Raw genomic sequence first — 19,999 nt, 5'->3', positions numbered from 1 at the left:
GCCCTCTGACTCAGAGGATGAGTCCCCAGCAGAACCTCCATCTCCCCAGCCTTGCAGAGATCTAAGATGCAAAATCAAGCAAGGGCATTTTCACAGTCCAGTCAGCTCCTCTAGGAGGGGCAGAGTTGACCACACTATAGACCTTTCTAGCCTACATACGGTTTCAGTTGACTTTAGCTCCCTGCTGAGACAACATCCTCCTATTGTCCTAGTAGGCAAGTGCTCCACCCAAGGTCCCACTATGCAAGGTCCTGTTTTCATCTGCTCTCCACATAAGAGGGCTTCTGCCTTGATGTTGCTGCTTGTGCCTTGACTTATCAACCTTTTCTTGATTTTTCTAAAAGAAAAAAGTAGCCATCCTACTGATGACCTAATAGCTAACAAAGTGCAGATCCTTGCCTCTACCCTTTCAGCAACAGTTGATTAATAGCCTCAGTGAGGCTGCCTGAGTGTGAACTTTCATAAGCAAATGGAATTCCAACTGAAATCTATGGGACTGGCACAATGACAGCCATTTCCATCAAGCCTATCACTGCACTAGATGTCTGAACTACCACAACAAGCAACTAAGGATGGAATCATATGGCCATGAAGTAGTGGAGGGTGGTGGCTCCCATTCTGGTGGGGCTGGGAATCTATTCTGGATTTCAGTCAGAACCCACCAGAACTCTAAAGGACTTATCCATGATGCTGAACCCTATCCCCAAAATAGGTTCACCACCTTGGATAGCTCCTTTAGAGTTCTAGATGGGGAGCTAAGCAGATGTTGAAATCTTCACTCTCTAAGTTTTGGTGACTGGAAACTCTAGTTGCCAGATCAGGGCTGAACATAACCCAGCAATCTCCAATCAGTGACAGTAGTGGAGGAGGGGGGAAGACTGAATAACTGGAGAAAAATGGCTGCGTTTCAAAGACCAAGATCATTCTGGTGGTGCTACTTAGGGATGTGAGAACCTACCCTTGTCCGGGTTCTCCAGACACTCCCCACCCCCAACCCCTGCTCCACTCGCTGGTCCCTCCACCTCCACCACGATCGCCATGTTTTTAAAAAACATGGCGATTGGAAGTCTATGTGCATATAGACTTATATGAAAAAAGTGCCATGAATCTTGAGTATGTGGGCAATTGACAGCACTTTTTGCATACAAGTCTATGTGTGCACATAGACTTATACGCAAAAAGTGCTGTGAATCGCCCAGGCAGGAGGAGGAGGAGGTGCGGCACACCCCCCCACTGCTCGCTAGCTGTCTCCTCCTTACAAGCAGGAGACAGCTAGTGGTGAGGGGCATAAGCCGCACCTCCTCCTACCTTGTCGGCTGTCAAGAACAGCCAACAAGCGGTGCATGCCCTCTGCCACTCCCTAGCTGTCTCCTCCTCATGAGCAGGAGACAGCCAGCAGTCCTTGACAGCCGAGCAGGAGGAAGAGGCGGGGCGGGGCAGAGAGGTAAAGCTCTTTGCTTTGAAAGTTTTTGTGGAAAAAAATCAAATTTCAGCTGCACCTAGCACAAAAAGTACCAGGCCAAACTGTCTGAAATTTGGCAGGTGGGATCCCTTCCGTGTTGGCAGAGACCCCCAAGTTTCATGTATTTATTATGAAAACTGAAGACGTTATGACTGTTTGTGTTTTCTCACACAAGTCAATGGGAAAACGCCCAAACCGAGTGATCCGGATATCCGAATCCCACTTCGGCTCCAGAACCAAGTCGAAGCAGAGAGGGTCTGAATCAGTCCAAGTCAAAGCGGGGCTGATTTGGAGGGTCCAAAGCGGTATGTGAGATGAAGCATGGGGTTCGTGCAGCCCTAGTGAACAGTCCCTTGAACTTTGTCAGATCCAGGCAAAGGAGCAAAGGGGATGAGCATGAGATGGAGCCTTCCTGCCATGAGGGCAAATCTGGCACAGCTAATGGAGGTGCTTTGATCCCCGCTGTGCACTGGGTGCTGCTCTTTGCCAAGAAGCAGAACGACACTGAGATTTCTTTCTCCTGCATCCAAAGCCCATGTTAAATGATGCCATGACCTGTGTTATAGCACATATGGTTCCCCGCCCCCACCAAAAACTTTGTTGTTGGTTACACACTTCTTTCTATCAGGGCTCCTTTCTCACTGTTACATGATAGGCAGAGATTCACAGGAGAACTTTTCCCTATCACTCCATCTCTGTTCCAGAAAAAAAGTGGCACCTGTTGAATTTCTCCCTCTCCTGCTGATACAGGCAGAAGAGCCCTACCAGGAAAAAAGGTGGCAATCTTGGTTCCAAATATAGCTCAGCAGGGATGCAATTCAGAGTGTGCGTGTAAGGGGGGGGGACTAATACCACTTCTGTTGATTTGCAGATGAGTTCTTGGCATGCCAAATAATTAGATGGTCCCTGACAGGGTTTTCTTTGAATGCCTGAACAGCACACAATCCTATACATGTTTACTCAGAAGTAAGTCCCATTGAGTTCAATAGAACTTACTCCCAGGTAAGTGAATTTAGGATTGGAGCCTAAAGTACTCATGTATTCATGGGAATCGCTAAATTCCAACACTGTACCTCTGATTAGGTATGGTGTCAGACGTACATGCAAATCTTTCCAAATACCAAAAGTTTGATCCAGCAGTCCTTGCTTAGGAAAAACTCTTAGATAGCAGCTCCAATACCTCCTTGGGGCATATTTCTTTGTTGTTGTTCAGTCGTTCAGTCGTGTCCGACCTGCCTAAATTATACTGGTGTGTCTACAGGAGTACATTCCTCAACTGACTTTGATGGGGCAGAACAGAAAAAGAGATATCAGCATAGCCCAAACCAACCTATTTTGAATTTTCACTTCAACTAGACCTTAATCAATTGGGCTGGGGAAATTCCCACGAAAATTCTCTTCATAGACAACTTGCTTGCAAAGAACCTAATTATTTATATCCTCATTGATGTCTGCACATTCCAAGTTATAAATACTGTTACATTTGGGATCTTTTTAAAGATCCAAGATTAGTGAATTCAGGAAGCTGATACATATTTTTACCCTAAAAGTCTTCAGTAAAAAGATGTAAGGTGTATGTGTTTAAAGTATCCCTCAAAGTTTGAAAATGTTCAAAAAATCAAGAAGAGGAATTTAAATTCATATCAAATTTAAAATGTCTTTAACAGAGGGGTGGGCAACCTGCAGGGGGTAGGAGGGGATGATCCTCCACCCATCCTTCTGCAGACCAGATGATGCCAGTGGGTGGGGCCATGACCACTGATGTCATCTGGTCCGCGGGGCTGTAGCTTCCACAGCTGGCGTTTCAGCTGGGAACATGGCTTTGCTTGCCCTGCCTGAGAAGACTGTAAGATGGACAAAGGAAGACACGCCACCTGAGGCATTGGGTGGAGGAGTGCTTCTTCACGCCGCGTCTTGGCTGGGGCCAGAGGAGTCTGATGGTTCCAATGTTAGCGGGGTGGTGAATCCACTCCGGGTTTCAGTCAGAACTCTAAAGGAGCTATCCTAGGTGCTTCACACTTTGGATAGCTCCTTTAGAGTTCTGACTGAAGCCCGGAGCAGATTCACTGCCCCACAGACATCAGAGCTACCAACCTTCACCTTCCCAGTGCCATCTCCCATTAGGGAGCATGTTTTAGAAAAACATTTTTTAAAAAATATATAATTTATCATTGAAATTGCAGCTAGCAGGCACCCTATACACTTCTCTCTCACACAAGGGAGGAAGTGCTGTGACATGCACAATCTAAAAACAAAGGAAGTAAGTGCTTTCTTTTTTTCAAAATTATTGTTATTCAAATGCAGATTTGTGTTGATTTTATCCATCTATCTATTAAAAACCCATTTGATTAATTGACTAAGTTTTCCTTAATCAGGAGACATTGTTACCAAAAAAGAGAGCAAAGGGGATATCCAATGAAGAATTTGTCCACAGCCAAAGAGCACAAGCCTGCCATATCTACTTTGAAGTAAGTACCACTGAACTCAATGGGGCTTGCTCCCAGGTGAGTGGAAACAGCATCGTCGCCTCAAACACTTAGGGTGCAATCCTATGCATATCTAGACAGAAAAAAGGCCTACAGTTCCCAGCATGCCCCAGCCACCACTGGCTGGGGCATGCTGGGAAATGTAGCCTTTTTTCTGTCAAAATAGTTAGTTAGTTAGTTAGTTACAATGTTTATATACCCTTTCACATCAGAAGATTTCAGAGCGGTGAACAACATGGTAAAATAATAAAACAGCAGGTTAAAAGAGTTAAAACATTTTTTTAAAAGACAAACCCCAACAAAGTGGAATTTAACAAACCATGGCTGATCATGCAAAGAAGGCCTCTTGAAATAAGAACGTCTTCAGGAGGCGCCAGAAGAACACAATGTTGGCACCTGCCTGACCTCTAAAGGCAGGGAACTCCACAGGAAGGGGGCCACCACACTGAAGGCGCTTTTCCTGGTGGACTCCAACAGGGCCATGGGCCCATGTGGAACCACCAGGTGGTTCCTCTGATGACCTCAGTGACCGGGCAGGTTGGTAAGGAAGGAGGCGCTCTCTCAGGTATGCATAGGATTGCACCCTTAAGCAAGCGTTTCCCAACCTGGCGCCCTCCAGACGTGTTGGACTACAACTCCCATGCTGGCTGGGGAAGATGGGAGTTGTAGCCAACATGTCTGGAGGGCACCAGGTTAGGGAAAGCTGACTTAAGCCATCATCAACGATGATGCAGGACATCCAATTTTGAGATCAATAGAGATTACCCATGTGAGCACAGAGTGCAACAGACAGTAAGAGCCAGGACAGTGGTTCACACATGTCCTTTCATCTGGAATGCTCAACTGTCCATCTGTCCAACCAAAGCAATGGGTTGCTTTGGAGCTGATGCTTCTGGGAGTCTGCAAATATTTTACACAGGACAGTTTAATCACTCCTAAATCCTGTGACGGCTTCCATCCAAAAGCAAAGGCAAAACTTCCCAACTCCTCCACTAAACCGACTGGTTCCCCACAAAAGTATTTTATCTTTGATCTGCCCATCCATGCACTGTAGATCCTGTGCTAAGGTGGTGGAGCTGAGCTTCTGCGCAAGGCTCCAGGCGAGAGTGATCCAGCGAAAACATTCCATGTATATGTGGAGTGATTCACAGGCTACAGGGCGAATAGGAGGAGCAGAGGGAAGGGCCAAGAGAAGTTAGTAAGCCACAGCAAACAAAGCTGATTTCAGAAAATCATCAGAAGCGGAGGCAGGGGAGAAAAGACCTTTGAAAGAGTCGCAGGTGTTTTAGCCACAGGCTCTCTGGACAGGACATTCCATTTCATATTATCCAGCTCCAGCAGTTGCTCCCAAGGAACCCGTGTCCAGCTACGCCTTTCCAAAGAAACAGAGCTTGAGGAGGTGCAAAAGGTTCACGCTTTGCCACATTTATAAAGTTAAATAAGGCAGCCTTCCCCAAACAGGTGCCCCCGAGGTGTGTTGGACTACAGCTCCCATCATTCCCAGCCAAAATCTGGAGGGTACCCAGTTGGGAAAGGAAGATTTAATGAAGCATGCCAAAAGAAGGCTATTATCCAGCCACTGACATAAACTCTGCATTAAGAAAGGTACCTCTTTTACCATAGGAACACGGGAAGCTGCCTTGTATGGAGCCAGACCCTTGGTCCATCTAGCCCAGTGCTGTTGACACTGACTGACAGCGGCTCTCCAGGGTTTCAGGCAGGGGTTTTTCCAGCCCTACCTGGAGATGCTGGGGATCGAACCTGGGACCTTCTGAACACACAGCATTTGTATTACTGCTGAGCTATGGACTATTGTCTAAATTAACATACTCCCTCTCCCCTTCAGCCCAGCAGCCATCACAGGGGCTTGTCTCGGCTTATCTTTAGAGTTCTGACTGAAACCAGGAGTGGATTCACCACCCCACTGACATAGGAGCCACCAGCCTCCACTGCTTCCAAGCAAGCAGCCTTCCACCAAGCAGAATTCCACCCCTTGCCTTGACAACTCTATCAAGCATCTCTGTCTAGCAACTGGCCCTGTGGGCAAGTTTTGCATTCAGAATTCCTGCGCTTGGCTGCAAGCTGAACTTGTACGAACACATGCAGCCCCTGCCGCTACTTCCATTCCTGCACAGCAAGAATGTGTGTGAAGCGCACAGACCGGGGCCAGGAGGAGAACATACCAAGGAGGGGAACACATTGAGGAGCGAAAACAAAACCCAACCCCTGGAAAGTTGCCCTCTTGGAAGGCAGCCGTGGCAAGCCCTCCCTCACTCTGCCGTGCCAGCTTTCTTTCTTGGGATCAGCCGGACTGTCTTTCTAATCATCAGATGCACATCTCCCCTCCAGGTCCACCTTCAGTCTGACCCTGTGCACACGTACTCCCCGCAGGGTTCAGTAGCACCTACGCTCAATGCATCAAATGCATCGCAGCCTTTGCATTCTGAGGCAAGGCAGTTCCCAGATGGAGGGCTGGGATGCCTCAGCGGGTGACTTACAGGGACTGTGTTAATGTGTAGCTGGGCTGGAATCAGCTGCTGTTGGGTACCATAGAGCCCAGAAAAGGGGTGGGGGGGGGCTTCCAACCGTGGAGGCTGGTGACTCCAATGTCAGTGGGGCAGTGGATCCACTCTGGATTTCAGTGAGAACCAGTCAGAACTCTAAAGGACCTCTCCAAGGTCCTTGGAGAGCTCCTTTAGAGTTCTAACTGGTTCTGACTGAAACCCGGAGCAGATTCACTGCCCCACTGACATCGGAGCCACCAGCCTCCACTGGGTTTCAAAGGCAGTATGCGGGACTTGAGTTTCCAAGGAGAGATCATGTATTGTAGATTGAGTGTTTGGGGTTGCGTGCCTCTGTGTTTCAGTTAGGAAGCGCTGTTGTTTAGGAGGCTTCAATCCTATACACGCTGACTTCTGAGTAGACATGTATAGGAATGCTCTGTCGGATCTTCTTCACTGCATTTTTTTTCTTTTATAGGTAAAAAGATTTTGCAGGGCAAGTGTTGCGCTCTCACTTATCTCCCTCCACATCAACAACAAAAACATATGGACAAACACTACCGTGGAATAACCATTTTTCCCATATCAGTAACGCACTGTATTATCACAGCAATAGGGAGCCTCAGGTTAGCCGTGGTCCCTGCCCCAAAACTTACTGCAGTTTTCCCCAGCCTGTTGCCCTCTAGACATGTTGGACTACAACTCCCACCACCCCCAGCCTAACAGGTTGGGGTTACGGGAGTTGGAGTCGAACTCGTCCAGAGGGCGACAGGCTGGGGAAGTCTGGCTTCCAGGGTAAGCATGCCAGGCAGGATACCGATGAAAGATAAAGAAGAGGAGGAAAAGTTGATCCAGAAATAGAGAGGAGAGGAGAGGAGGTCCGGTTCTCCCTTTAACCTAAGTGGATACGAAGGGCAAAAGCCAACAGAAATCGTACTTCGAGTACACCCCTCGAAATTAATGAGACTTAAGTGAGTCATGCCTAACTTGTCTCATTGGTTCCAATGGGTCTACTCCAAGCAGGATTTAAGTTGGATTGTACCCGAAAAGTTCACAATGCAAAATGGGAATATTAAAAAAATAAGTGGATATGGGGATGATGGAAGCTGACGGCGTCGGCGGAGCTAGACGGTGACACACACCCCCCCTCACCGCCCCCTTTCTGAAGAAGCCCCCCAAGGGCTGAGGTTTATGGGGCACACGACTGACCCCCCTGCGCCCGCCCTGCGCACGGACAAACCACGAGGAGGAGGGACTGTACCTGGTGCCGCCGGGGAGGCGGCGTGGAGCAGAGCGGCGAGGAGCAACAGGAGCGCCCAGGCGAGCAAGCGCACCCGCGCAGCTGGAGCGGCGGCGGCGGCGGCGGCGGCGGCAGCCATGGGGCCGGTGTGCGCAAGGCTCAGCCGCGCCGTCGCGGGCGCCAGAGGCCGGGCGGGGCTGCCCTCCCACAGGGGGCTCGCCAGGAGCAAGCCCGGGCAGAGCGCGCGCCCTGGCCCCGCGGCCCCGTCCGACCTAGCGCTGGCGGCGGCAGGGATCAGGCACCCTCCGTCGCCGCTTCCCGCCGTCGCTAACTCGCCTTCGCTGCTGCCGCGCTAGCCGAGCGCGTTCCCGCCCGCGGCTCGCGCTCTCGGCCCCCCGTCTCCTCCTGCTGCCCGACCGCGGCATTGCAAGCGCCCGGGCCGAGAGGCGCCCTGCAGCAAAAGCGCGCCGCACGAGGTTCCGGCAGCCCGGCGGCCGAGCGCCGGCGCGTCCCCGCTCGAGCGGCGGGAGAGGCGGCACGCGTGACAGCGCAAAGCGCAGGCCAGCAACGCCAAAGCGAAAACACCCCTCCTCCGCCTGAGGAAACAAGCGTCTCAGAGAGAGATGGCGAAGCTAAACTCCCCCCCAACAGTGGAGGCCGGTGGCTCAGATTTCGGTGGCGCGGTGGATCCCCTCGGGGTTTCGGTCAGAACTCCAAAGGATCTATGCAAGGCACCGAACCTATTTTGGCGATAGGGTTTAGCGCCTTGGATAGCTCCTTTAGAGTTCAGGCTGCGCAGAGTGGGTCCACAGCCTCACTGAAGGGATTCACCTCCCCACCAAACTCCGAGCCACCAGCCCCCACCGCCCCCCAGATGTTTTCTAGACACAGGCCATTTTTATTATATGTTTTATTACATTAAATTTTCTCCCACCCTTCCTCCAGGGCAGCATACACCCCCCCCCCATTTTTATCCTCACAACAAGCCTGTGAGGTAGGTTAGGATGCTAGAGACCCAGGGGCTGGGGTTTGAACCCATGTCTTCCCAGCAAAAATCCAACACTAGCCACTACACCACACTGTCTCTCTTTTATGTTGGGCAGCATTCAATAGTGCAGTTCCCCATATGAAGTGGTGTAGTCCAGAATTCCCCCATCTCAGGGCTTCTCCACACGGGGCTTTTATCCAGCTATTGATATTGGTTACTCACTGAAGTCTATGGGCCCTTTACATGACGTCGTCAACCTCCAGCACCTGTCCCATGCTTTCCAACCATTTCCACAGCTTTATTTGAAATTGAGATAATTAGGTAATTTAAAAATGAAAATTGAATTTGTCCGTGTAAAGAGGGTGTTGTGCTATAATAGCTGCACTATCTACTGGCTGTATAATGAAACATAGAATTTGCAGGTAAAAGCAACCCCCGGGAAAAAAAGAGAAAGTTTGTGTGAAGGAGCCAATCTTAATCCCACATTAAAGGTGCAATCCTATGTATGTTTAGAGGAAAAAAAGACCTGCAACTCCCAGCTTTCCCCAGCCAGCACACTGGGAGTTATAAGCCTTTTTCTGGCTAGTCATGCATAGAATTGTGCCCTTAATTCCTGTCATTCAGCCTTCCCCAATCTGGTATTCTCAATGCTGGCTGGCAACGATGGGACTTATAGTCCAACACATCTGGAGGGCAACCAGCTTGGCAGAGGCTGGTATACTGTATAACTCTGTTGATTACATGTAAGTCAAACAGGGAAAGACAGCAAGGATCCAAACAAAATTTACTGTAATGATTGTATTGGAAAATTACATGTATGAATGTGAATGACTTCATGTTTCAGTGCCTTCCTCCCCTGTGATGTGCAGTATACTTTATGAATGACTGTTTAGTTGGGAATTTTGGATGGAAGAACATTTGTCTCCCCTGAACCCCTATGAGCTTTTCTATGCAAGGCTGCTTAATCTGCAGTACCTAATGTTGGTTTTGTCACAGAATTGACATCCGAGCACTACATGAAGAGCGTTTCCTTTCCTGCTTTTCCACTACATAACCTCTAGGTGGCACTTTAGTATAACAGAATAGCACAAATACATGAGAAAAACTGTTTCACTTTCACAAATGTCACATTTTCCCTATTCTAAAAACTCACCAAAAGTGCTCGTTAGACACAGAAGCGAAACTGGAGGGTCACAACATTGTCTAAAGAACCCATAAACAACCATGAGTAGGGATTAGGGAATAACGAGTGCACAATAAATGTCTTGTGCAGAAAAGCCCTATGACATAATGACAAGCTTCACCTGCTAAAATACCTTTTTAATGCAACTACTAAATGTACAGGAACCTTTATTGTACCTTATTACCATATTTATGAGGAGAAGTCAAATTTAAAAGATTTTAGCTTGGGGGTGCAATTTCCTACCCCACCCCACCCTGCAAAGGATCCACACCACATTTCAGTGATGGATCTATTACTTCTTATTACTGAGTCCACTAATGTGGACTCAAACGTTTTCCTCGCAGAGGGAAAACCACTCACCCTCCCTTCTAGATCAATAGGTTTTCTGACTCAGGGCTAGGTAGAAGTTAAGATCGAGCTCTACCACTAGATCACTGGAAGATCTGCAGTATATCAAGAACTGATTCTGATTCCCAATTGATTAACAAACAATTTTGTTGTTTAGCAACAACAAAAAGACACACACACACACACACACGAAAAAATGGGCGATTAGAATCCCTGATCTGTATTAGAATCCCAGATTTTGTATTTATTTAGCACCATCAATGTATATGATGCTTTAGGAAATATGAGATGGCAAGTCCCTCCCACCCCCCACCCCATGCCTTGGCTTACAATCTAAAAATAAAAACATGAGAGGAAGAAGAGGGAAATGGAGACAAGGGTAGACAGGAGAACAATATGTAATTATTTCAGTTTCTCATATTTAGATGTATTTACAGTACAGTATTGTACTGTACAGTATTGGATTTGTTTATGTAAGTCATTCCACTGTATGGCTCAGGGATTCCTTAGGTAATTGACTCCGCCCCCTGAGGCACCATTTTGCATCAGACTCTGTTTGGTGGTCTTCAGGCTTCTAGTATGAACAAAATGGATCCTGCAAGCCTGAAGTTTGCCCATCGCTGTTCTGTGTTATGGTATGATTGACAACATCCAGTTTCAGAACATCTTCTAGAGAGATTGCCAGTAGTAAGGTGCAAAATAGCCAGTGGTTCCCTGGCTGAATGGGCCATTTTTTCCTTCAGAATCTCTCCTAGAATGTACTTGTTGATGCTTTTGTGCATACATGTGCCCACTGGATTGTCCCTCCTCCTCCTCCCCTTCCATGCAAGGACTTGTCAAGTTTCTGGGCAACATGGTGGTGGATGAAACAAAAGGATCTTCAAGGAGCTTATTCCCCCCTCCATACTGAATGTGATGCATTCCAAAAATTATTTTAAAGTTAATGGTCTTCTTAATCCGTTTTTTGCAGTGCACCTTTCCAATTAGGATACCAGCCTGTACAGTTATCTGTATAATGTGCACCATTACTCAATGTGATCCTTTCATCCATTGACACAATACACCATGTGTTAATACATAGTTAAGATAAAAGTATCTTTCAAACTAAACATTGCAAAGTTTAGAAATGCAAAGTTCAGCTAATCCTAACCATAATAGCCCAGCGCACCTCCTTTATGTTGCCCTGTGCCAGGTAGCAGAAATAGACATTGCCAACTTTACAAGATTTACGTTTCACATGGCAAGCTACAGAGCTGTGTCAGATGCATTGTACTTCTCCTGCACAGAAAGCATAAAACTTGTGTGTAGATCAGCCTTCTGCAACACAGTGCCTGCCAGACATTTTGGACTTCGACTCCCATCACTCCCAGTCACCATGGCCAATGGTCAGGCTGGGAGTTGTAGTCTAAAACATCTGGAGGGCACCAGGTTAGGGAAGGCTGATAGAGACCATCTAAAAATTGTTGTTTGGTTTTCTCTTAACATTTACCAGTGGAGACTGCACACATATCTAGGGAAAGAATTGTGGAGTGGAGGAGTGAAGTTGTCCATCTAAGGAGAACCTCCTTACCTTGACAAACCTTGTACCCTCAGAGAACAGCTGAAGGGGGAAAATAATGACAAATGGAATTCCTCTCAGAATGGAAATGTGCAGTGAATCAGCCTGGGTGCCATGTTTCAATAAGCACAGACTTGTATCCATGGTTATGTGGAATTTGTTTTGCTCTATTACCTTAGCTTTGCCAGTACTGGGTTGTGTGATGGAGGGGGGAGCATCAAAAAAGGTCTATAATTTAGAAGGCACATCTAAAAATAGTATAACATCCAGGAAGGAAATATATCCAAAACTCAAATCAGCACTGCTAGCACCCCTCTTCTTGAGAGTGTCGATAACTATTTCTATTGTTACTGTATAATACTAGTCCCAGTACTGGGGGAAAGGCAGAAGAAGAAGAAGAAGAAGAAGAAGAAGAAGAAGAAGAAGAAGAAGAAGAAGAAATCACGTGTCTGTATTCTGCTAACATGGCTGATGACCTCTCCCTTTGACAGATGGCAAAAATACTTCCAGTATCTTCAACAGATACTGGAGTAAGCTCGTATCTTGTCTTATATATATAATAAAAAGTTGGGAGTAAGTTGTAGGGGTGTACGAAACCCCGCTTACCTGGCTCTGCCGGGTTCCGCAGGTGGGGGGAGGCAATCCGTTCCTCCCTCCCAGAATCCTGCCCGGCCAACTCTGTTCCACGGGCCAACGTGCAGTGGGACCTCCAGCCACTGCCGGGCTGGCGCAGACGCAAATGGCATCCTGAGTAGGGGATGCCATTTGCATCCCTATGGTAGCCTGTGATAGGCTATGTAAATATTTACGTAGCCTATGTCAGCTAAAATGGGAACGCAAATGGCGTCCTCTGTGCCATTTGTGTTCCCGTTTTATCCGTGATAGGCTACGTAAATATTTACATAGCCTATCATGGGCTACCATAGGGACGCAAATGGCATCCCCTACTCAGGACGCCATTTGCGTCCGCAGCAGCCCAGCAGCAGCCGCCGCCGCAGGAGCCAAAGCCGCAGCCGCAGCCGCAGCCACAGCCAGGTAGGCTCCATTTCGCAGGGCTTTCATGGAGTGGAGGGGCGAGGGGCTCCGTTCCGCCACGGATTCTGGGGGCCCAAATTCACTGGAATTTGGCCCCCCTGGGATGCGTGGCGGAATTCTCTAACATCCCTAGTAAGTTGGTCATCCCTTTTTGACTGCCTTCCCATTGACCCATTCTCATGAAACATACTTCATTGGAAAGCGCTTGACACCCAGATTCCACAAATTACAGTGGTTTTCACTATAATCCAAAGTCTGGCGTTTATGTCCATAATTTTTTTTAAGAATTAGGCTATCTTGTATAACAATGTTTTAAAGTAAAAGTTTTATTTTTAATACCAAAAATGTCAATTATAATTAAACAAACATAATTAATTGTAAGCTGGAGCAAAGTGATATATGAACACAAAAAAAGGCTGTGTATACCTGTACACCAAGTGGTTTGGCACCAACCAAGTTGACTCTGAAGAAGGGCGCTGTGGTCATCCTGCTAAAGAACCTGGACTTGACTCAAGGTCTTATCCTTGAGTCAAGCGGCACAAGGTTCATCGCGTTTGCCCTCTACAACAACTGTCTGCACCAGGAAGCCCTCACTGGACAGGCTAAAGGCAAGCAGATCTTCCTGCCAAGGATCAGCCTTGCACCTTCCGACTCATCTCTCCCCTTCCAATTCAAGCGTTGCCACTTCCCCATTTATCTGGCCATTGCCATTAGCATCAATAAGAGCCAGGGACAGACTGTGGACCAAGTTAGCATCTGTCTGCCTACACCTGCCTTCTGCCATGGCCAACTCTGCGTTGCCATGAGTTGCATGCAGTCATTGGCAAACCTCAAGATTCAAGTCATCGATGGACCAGAACAAGGACATTACAGTAGCCACCCTGGAGTTTACACCAAGAACATTGAATTTAAGGAAGTTTTGTAAAGATAGATGATGCAACACTTTGAATGTTTCAATACATGTAGTAAGTCAAGTTGGTCCATGGGGTCACGAAGAGTCGGACACGACTGAATGACTGAACAACAACAACAACAACAAGTAAGTCAAGGTAAACCTTTCGTTAGATTTGAGTTTCTCTGCAAACTCTGTTCACGGGTAACCAACTGGTTCAAATGATTTCCAGATATGGCATGGCTCTGCACTGATCTTTATATCAATTCTGCTGTCTTCTGGGTGTCATTCCAACATCAGATACTGCCAATATTCTTTCTGTCTGCCTTGTCGGTTTGTCTCCACTCATCATGCAGGCACTCTGCATGAGACACGGTTATTTGCAAAAAAGTATACAATTATCCACCCAAAATTACAAGTTTCCTTAATGCTGAATTTTGAGCTCACTTGAAAGATGAGAATAGCTCAGTGGCAGAGCCCCTGCTTTGCATGCAGAAGGCCCCAGGTTCAATCCCTGGTGTCTCCAGGTAGGGGTGAAAAACTCCTGCCTGAAACTCTGGAGAGCCACTGCCAGTCAGTCGACAATACTGGGCTGGATGGACTCAATATAAAGCCACTTATGTTTCTAATAGATGAGAAGAGCAATGGATTGCGCACTAAAGGATCTCTGGAAAGGCCAACATGTCTCTGGAGCCAAGGAAGTCAGAGCTCTGCCTTCCTAGATTCCCCAGGACCACTGCAGACCCCTGTCACAGAGAAAGGGGTTTCCAGATTGCATGAGTGCCTGAACACATCAGCACTTGATAGCAGCTTGATCACAGCACTGGGGAAGAAAGGAAGATCTGCTTCCATTTAGCTGGGGAAGGAGCAAGAAAGAAACGAAGGTACCCATGGCTCCCCTCCCCTCTGGTCTTTCCTGCAAAGAGATGGGAAGCAAAGGCTCTCTTGACTCCGTGAAATGGACACAAAACTTTTTCTCCTTCACTTTTTCTTTTCTTTTGTAGAGAGAAAAGAAGGGCAGGGAATGATTAGTTTTCACCCACCTCAGAATCCAGCAAGCTTTGAGTGAAATGGCAGCCACCATCCTCAAGGGAAAGTGAGTGCTGAGCTTCCATCCTGCTGAGATGGGGATGTTCTATTTGGGAGCAAAGGAGAGGCAAAGTGTGTTGTAGTGGTTAGAGTGCTGGACTGGGAACACCCAGGTCAGGAGATCTGGGTTCTCGTCCCCACTTGGCCATGAAGCTCACTGGGTGACTTTGGGCCAGTCACTGACTCAGCCTAACTTACCTCACAGGGTTGTTGTAAGGATACAATGGAGAAGAGGGGGACCATGTTAAGCTGCCTTGGGTTCCATGCAAAGGGGAAAGGGTAGGATATAAATGTTATAATAAAATAAATAAAATCCATTTCAGGAGGGAACTTGTCCCAAATGTTAGATTTCTGAAAGAAAGAAAGAAAGAAAGAAAGAAAGAAAGAAAGAAAGAAAGAAAGAAAGAAAGATTGAGGGGAGCAGAGGAAGAACTATTTGTATGGAAGGTGCTTAGTGCTTGCCCTGCCTCACCACCCTTCTGGTGCCTTCTGGATATGGTCAGGAGTACCCAATACCACCCTATCTTGCCTAATAGAGAGAAGAGGAGAGCAGATAACTGGAATCCCCCAAGGCCATCACCTTAATAGGAAAGGTAAGGAAAGGTTCCTCCTGTGCAAGCACCGGGTCATTACTGACCCCCAGAAGGACGCCGCTTTCGCTGGCGTTTTCATGGCAGACTGTAGTGGGGTGGTTTGCCATTGCCTTCCCCAGTCGTGACTACCTTTCCCCCAGCAAGCTGGGTACTCATTTTACCCACCTCGGAAGGATGGAAGGCTGAGTCGACCTGAGCCGGCTACCCGACCCCAGCTTCCGCTGGGATCGAACTCAGGTCGTGGGGAGAGTTTCTTGCAATACTGCCGCCTACCACTCTGCGCCACACGAGGCTCATCACCTTAATAAGAGGTTGACAAGTGTCTAGTTTATTTGGAATTCCTGGCAGAAGTGTTCATATATTTTTCCTTTACAGATATTAGAGAAGTAGATAGGAAAGAACTGCATTCTCTCATCTAAAAGAACACAAGAAGAGCCATGCTGGTCACACGAAGGGCGTAGCTATTGGCCCATCTTATTTTTTGCATGGTGTGCAGCTGTGGCCCATCTTATTTTTTGCTGATTCAGACTGGGGCTGTGCCACTCCAGGAGGGGAGGGATAAACTCCCTCCAACAGCACCGTTGGAGTCAATGGAGGCTTCTTTTCTTTTCTTTTAAACTCCACACACACACACACACAGGGGAATTTCAGGGGGGAAATCATGTGTGTCGGGTGGAAAGGTTTAACCTTCTCCTCCTGGAGCACTACTACTCCTGGATCCAAATTGGGGTCCTGCACTCCTACACAAGAGTAAAAAAGAAGGCCAGCTTCAACTATGTGATTAGCGTTGCATGTCGTCTGGCTCTGACATAATGTGATTGCAAAGACGGGGAAATAAAGAAGATGCCCCACTTCATGGTATTTTTACCACTTCATGCACTATTTTGTCTTAGGACAGGCAACTGGAACAGGAGCAGTTTTAACAGCACAGCCAGCACCGCAGGTACCAGCCCAGGAACTGGAGCAGGTTCAGGACCACAGAGAACAGTCCTACCATTAGAGTACTGACACATTACCCTAGCACTGGCTTAGAGCAACTGGCAGGGTTTTATAGCCAGGCCAGGAGAACCCTTCTGGGAGCTCCGCCTCCTCAAGTGCTTCATCTGGTTTTCTTAAAGGGCCAGTGTCCTTTCCCACAGTCACTGCCTTCTTCCGGGTAGTGAGGGTCTAGGGAGTAAGAGGTTGGTTGGGGAATGTACCCCAGAGCCTCCCTGCTCACTGGAGGAATCTGAGGTCCACTCCTTGGAATCAGAAGGCAACAGCACCTCCTGGGGATCAAGAGGACTGGGTGTGGGGTCCAAGTTGTGAAGGTCCCCACTTGTGAAGGTCTGGGAACTGGTTCTGAGTCCTCCTCAGAGTTACTGCACTAGAAACCTCAGTCTCAGAGGGCTCTCAGTCCAAGGCCATGACACCATGTTCTGGGGATTGAACATGGGATCTTCTACATGCAAAGCATGTGCTCTAACTATGAACTACAGGCCTTCCTCATTAGGTGGGGTGGTATTATTGCTACTTCCTGTTTGGAGAGTTGCATGACCTAACCTGTAAAGTCTGTCCAATTTTTAAAAGTCTTAAGGCACGTTTAGACGGGGGGGGGGGAGTCCTACAACTCTCAGCATGCCCCAGCCAACTGGGAGTTGTAGGACATTTTTCTGTCTAAACATGTGTGCCCTTAATGGTTGTTTGTTTGTTTTTTAAGAGAGAGAGAGAGAGAGAAGTTCTGTCCCAGTATTAGAGGATGGGCATTCATAAAATTTCCTATCTTTAAATAAATTAATATATGCAAAGAAAAGTGACCAATTCGCTTTCCCACACACACATTGAAGAGTAGAGATTGCAGTGCCAATCTATTGAGATAAAGGGGGTTTCATCTCACAACATATATTCCAGACCCCCTGGTAAAGAACACCCCCCCAAAAAAAAAACAAATTGCAGAGCTAGCAAGGCTGATTGCTTCCCAATGGCCAATGATTTAAATCATCTGTCAATAGCCTGTCTGGTGTTTGCATTAACCCTGCCAGGGGTGTAAAGGGAATTATTTCTGGAAGGCCTGTAGTCCAAATGCATGGTTCACATTTGTGGCCATTGCCAAGTGTAAGCAGCAACAGCAAAATTCCCCTTGACACCGAATCTTCCATAAATTACACTTCTGGGTGAATGATACAGACCAGTTGTTCCCTGAAAGTTATGTGGAAAGCAATTATGTGCAGGTCAGCATATGAATGCCAGAAGATTGCTGTTCCTCCAAGTCTTATTAAAAGAAATAGCAGTGGCAAAGTCAGGTAGTACTTCTTTCAGAAAATACTATGATAATTAATCCACAGCTGATTCTCATGAGAAGAATGAGCTGACTTTAAGAAAAGAATCGGCTGACTTTAAGAAAAGTAAACTGTCCAAAGAATATAATGCACAACTCTATGGCAGGTCCATGTATAGTTTCAAAAGCTCAAAATAACTGATTGTCTCATTGCGTACGCAGTCACGCTGATGTCATCATACTTGTAAAGACTGATAAATATGGCACACACATACACACTACCTAAACTGTCCCTGATTGAGTTAATTGAAAGATCACATAATCATAATCCATATATCATTAGCCATACCCTTCTGTACATAGAGAACAATCAGAAAAGCTCCATTCTCCCACCATATAGATGTGAAAGAGTGGAGGATAAGACACAACCCTCTGGACTCCTACAGCACAAGTGCAACAGAGTTAAGTAGGTGTCACTCAATGCTACTTTTGGGAACCAATCATGTAAGGAGGAGCAGAACCAATATATCACTGCTCCTCCCGCCCCAACCCACACAGTCAGAGGATGCCATGGTTGATGGTATCAAAAGCTTCAGTAGCTGCAAGGGTTATGCAGATGGGACAAATTTACATGATGGGACCTAAGGCAGTAGTGGTGGTGGTGGTGATGAGACTAGCATAGATCCTCCAAATCCAGTCCCCCTTCCAAAAATTGATCCTTTTAGCAGCAATCATCCAAGAGGAATTCCCATGGGACAGCATGAAAACAAGACAATGCCCATGCTTGGCAGCATAAAGATCTGTGCACAGTGCAGCCCCCTAGTCCCTGCCATGGGGGTTGGAGGAAGTGGGGGTCTCATTCGCAGCCCCTGCCCAATATTTCCCTTCTCCCCACATAGGTGTCTACATTGGAAATCATAAGATGATAGCTAAAGCAACTTCAAAGGTAGCAACTCAGTGTTGTGCCATGATGTGTCCCCTGCTATTTTTAGTCAGATTTATTGGATTTTGGAGGCAGTCTTGGTTTTTATGGTTGTTGCGTTGAGGCTTGCAAGGCGCCTTGAAGGCTGGATTAAGAACATAAGAAGAGCCATGCTGGATCAGGCCAAGGGTTCATCTAGTCCAGCATTCTGTTCACACAATCGCCAACCAGCTGTTGACTGGGAATGCACAAGCAGGATTTGAGTATACAAACACCCTCCCACCCATGTTCCCCAGCAACTGGTGTACATAGGCTCACTGCCTCTGGTTCTGGAAGTAGCATATAGCCATTGACTAGTAGCCATTGATAGCTTTTTCCTCCAGGAATTTGTCCAACCCCATTTTAAAGCCATCCAAACTGGTGGCCATCACCACTTCCTGTTGTAGCAGATTCCATAGTTTAACTACGTGCTGTGTGAAGAAGTACTTCCTTTTTTCTGTCCTGAATCTCCTGACTGCAGAAAAGTGGGATGCAGATGTTTTAAACCTGCCTTCCCAAACCTGGTGCCCCCCAGATATGTTGGATCTACAACTCCCATCATCCCCAACCAAGGCCCTGTGATTCTGAACATTGTTGTCAGATTTCACTTATGAGCATTAGGAAAGAACATGAGAGACCTGGCGGATCAGACCTGCTTGAGTCCTGCCTCCAAGCATGGCTGATTAGATGCCTCCAGAATGCCCCCAAGGGAATATTCCCCCATGAAGGGAATAGACCTCTCCTGCTGTTGCTTACTCCCCAGCAACTGGTACTCAGTGTCACGCTGCCTTGGTACTGGACTTTCCATGCAGCCATCATGGCTGATAGCCATTGATAGACCTGTCCCCCATGACTTTGATCTCCTTTTAAAGCCATTTACGCCAGTCCCTATTGCCACATCTTGCGGCCCCGGATCCCATAAACAAATGATGCATTGGGTGAAGACATTGTTTTCTCTTGTCTGTCCAGAATCTAATGCCAATCTGATTCACTGGGTGACTGCACCACCAGAGCAAAGGGCTGGATGTGCCTGATCTTGTCTGATCTTGGAAGCTAAGCAGGGTCAGCCCTGGTTAGTACTTGGATGGGAAACTGACTGGGAATCAGGCTTCCTGCATTTAGCAGGGGGTTAGACTGATGGTCTTGTAGGCCCCTTCCAACCCTATGATTCTATGACACCACCGCCCTACGTTTTAGTATTACAAGGGAGGGAGAAAACGTTTCTATCTACTTTCTCCACATCATGCATAATTTTATAACCTTCTATCATGGGTGCTTCCAGATGAGGCTTTTATAGTGCCATCTGCCTGCCTCATTCACGGAATTTTACAGGTGGGGGGTGTCCAGACAATTATGTCATCCACTCGTAACTGTCCCACGTTTTCCCACCATTTTTCCCACCTATT

General features: G+C 47.3%; 1 protein-coding gene across 1 annotated transcript in view; it reads right to left on the bottom strand.

Moving 5' to 3' along the window:
* The window catches only part of FNDC1 (fibronectin type III domain containing 1), a 137,465-nt gene extending 129,381 nt beyond the window's left edge, over nt 1-8,084 (bottom strand). The window contains exon 1 of the mRNA XM_084831947.1: nt 7,711-8,084. Coding sequence (XP_084688073.1) covers nt 7,711-7,828 — 118 coding nt within the window. The 5' untranslated portion in view covers nt 7,829-8,084. The remainder of the gene's footprint in view (nt 1-7,710) is intronic.
* Nucleotides 8,085-19,999: the final 11,915 nt, after the last annotated feature.

The sequence above is a fragment of the Heloderma suspectum genome, chromosome 1 (assembly GCF_057233095.1).
Source record: "Heloderma suspectum isolate Gila_16-S chromosome 1, 16-S_ref, whole genome shotgun sequence".
Lineage (NCBI taxonomy): Eukaryota > Metazoa > Chordata > Lepidosauria > Squamata > Helodermatidae > Heloderma > Heloderma suspectum.
Note: the sequence above shows the minus strand (reverse complement) of the source record. Positions and strands in the feature narration are given on the sequence as shown.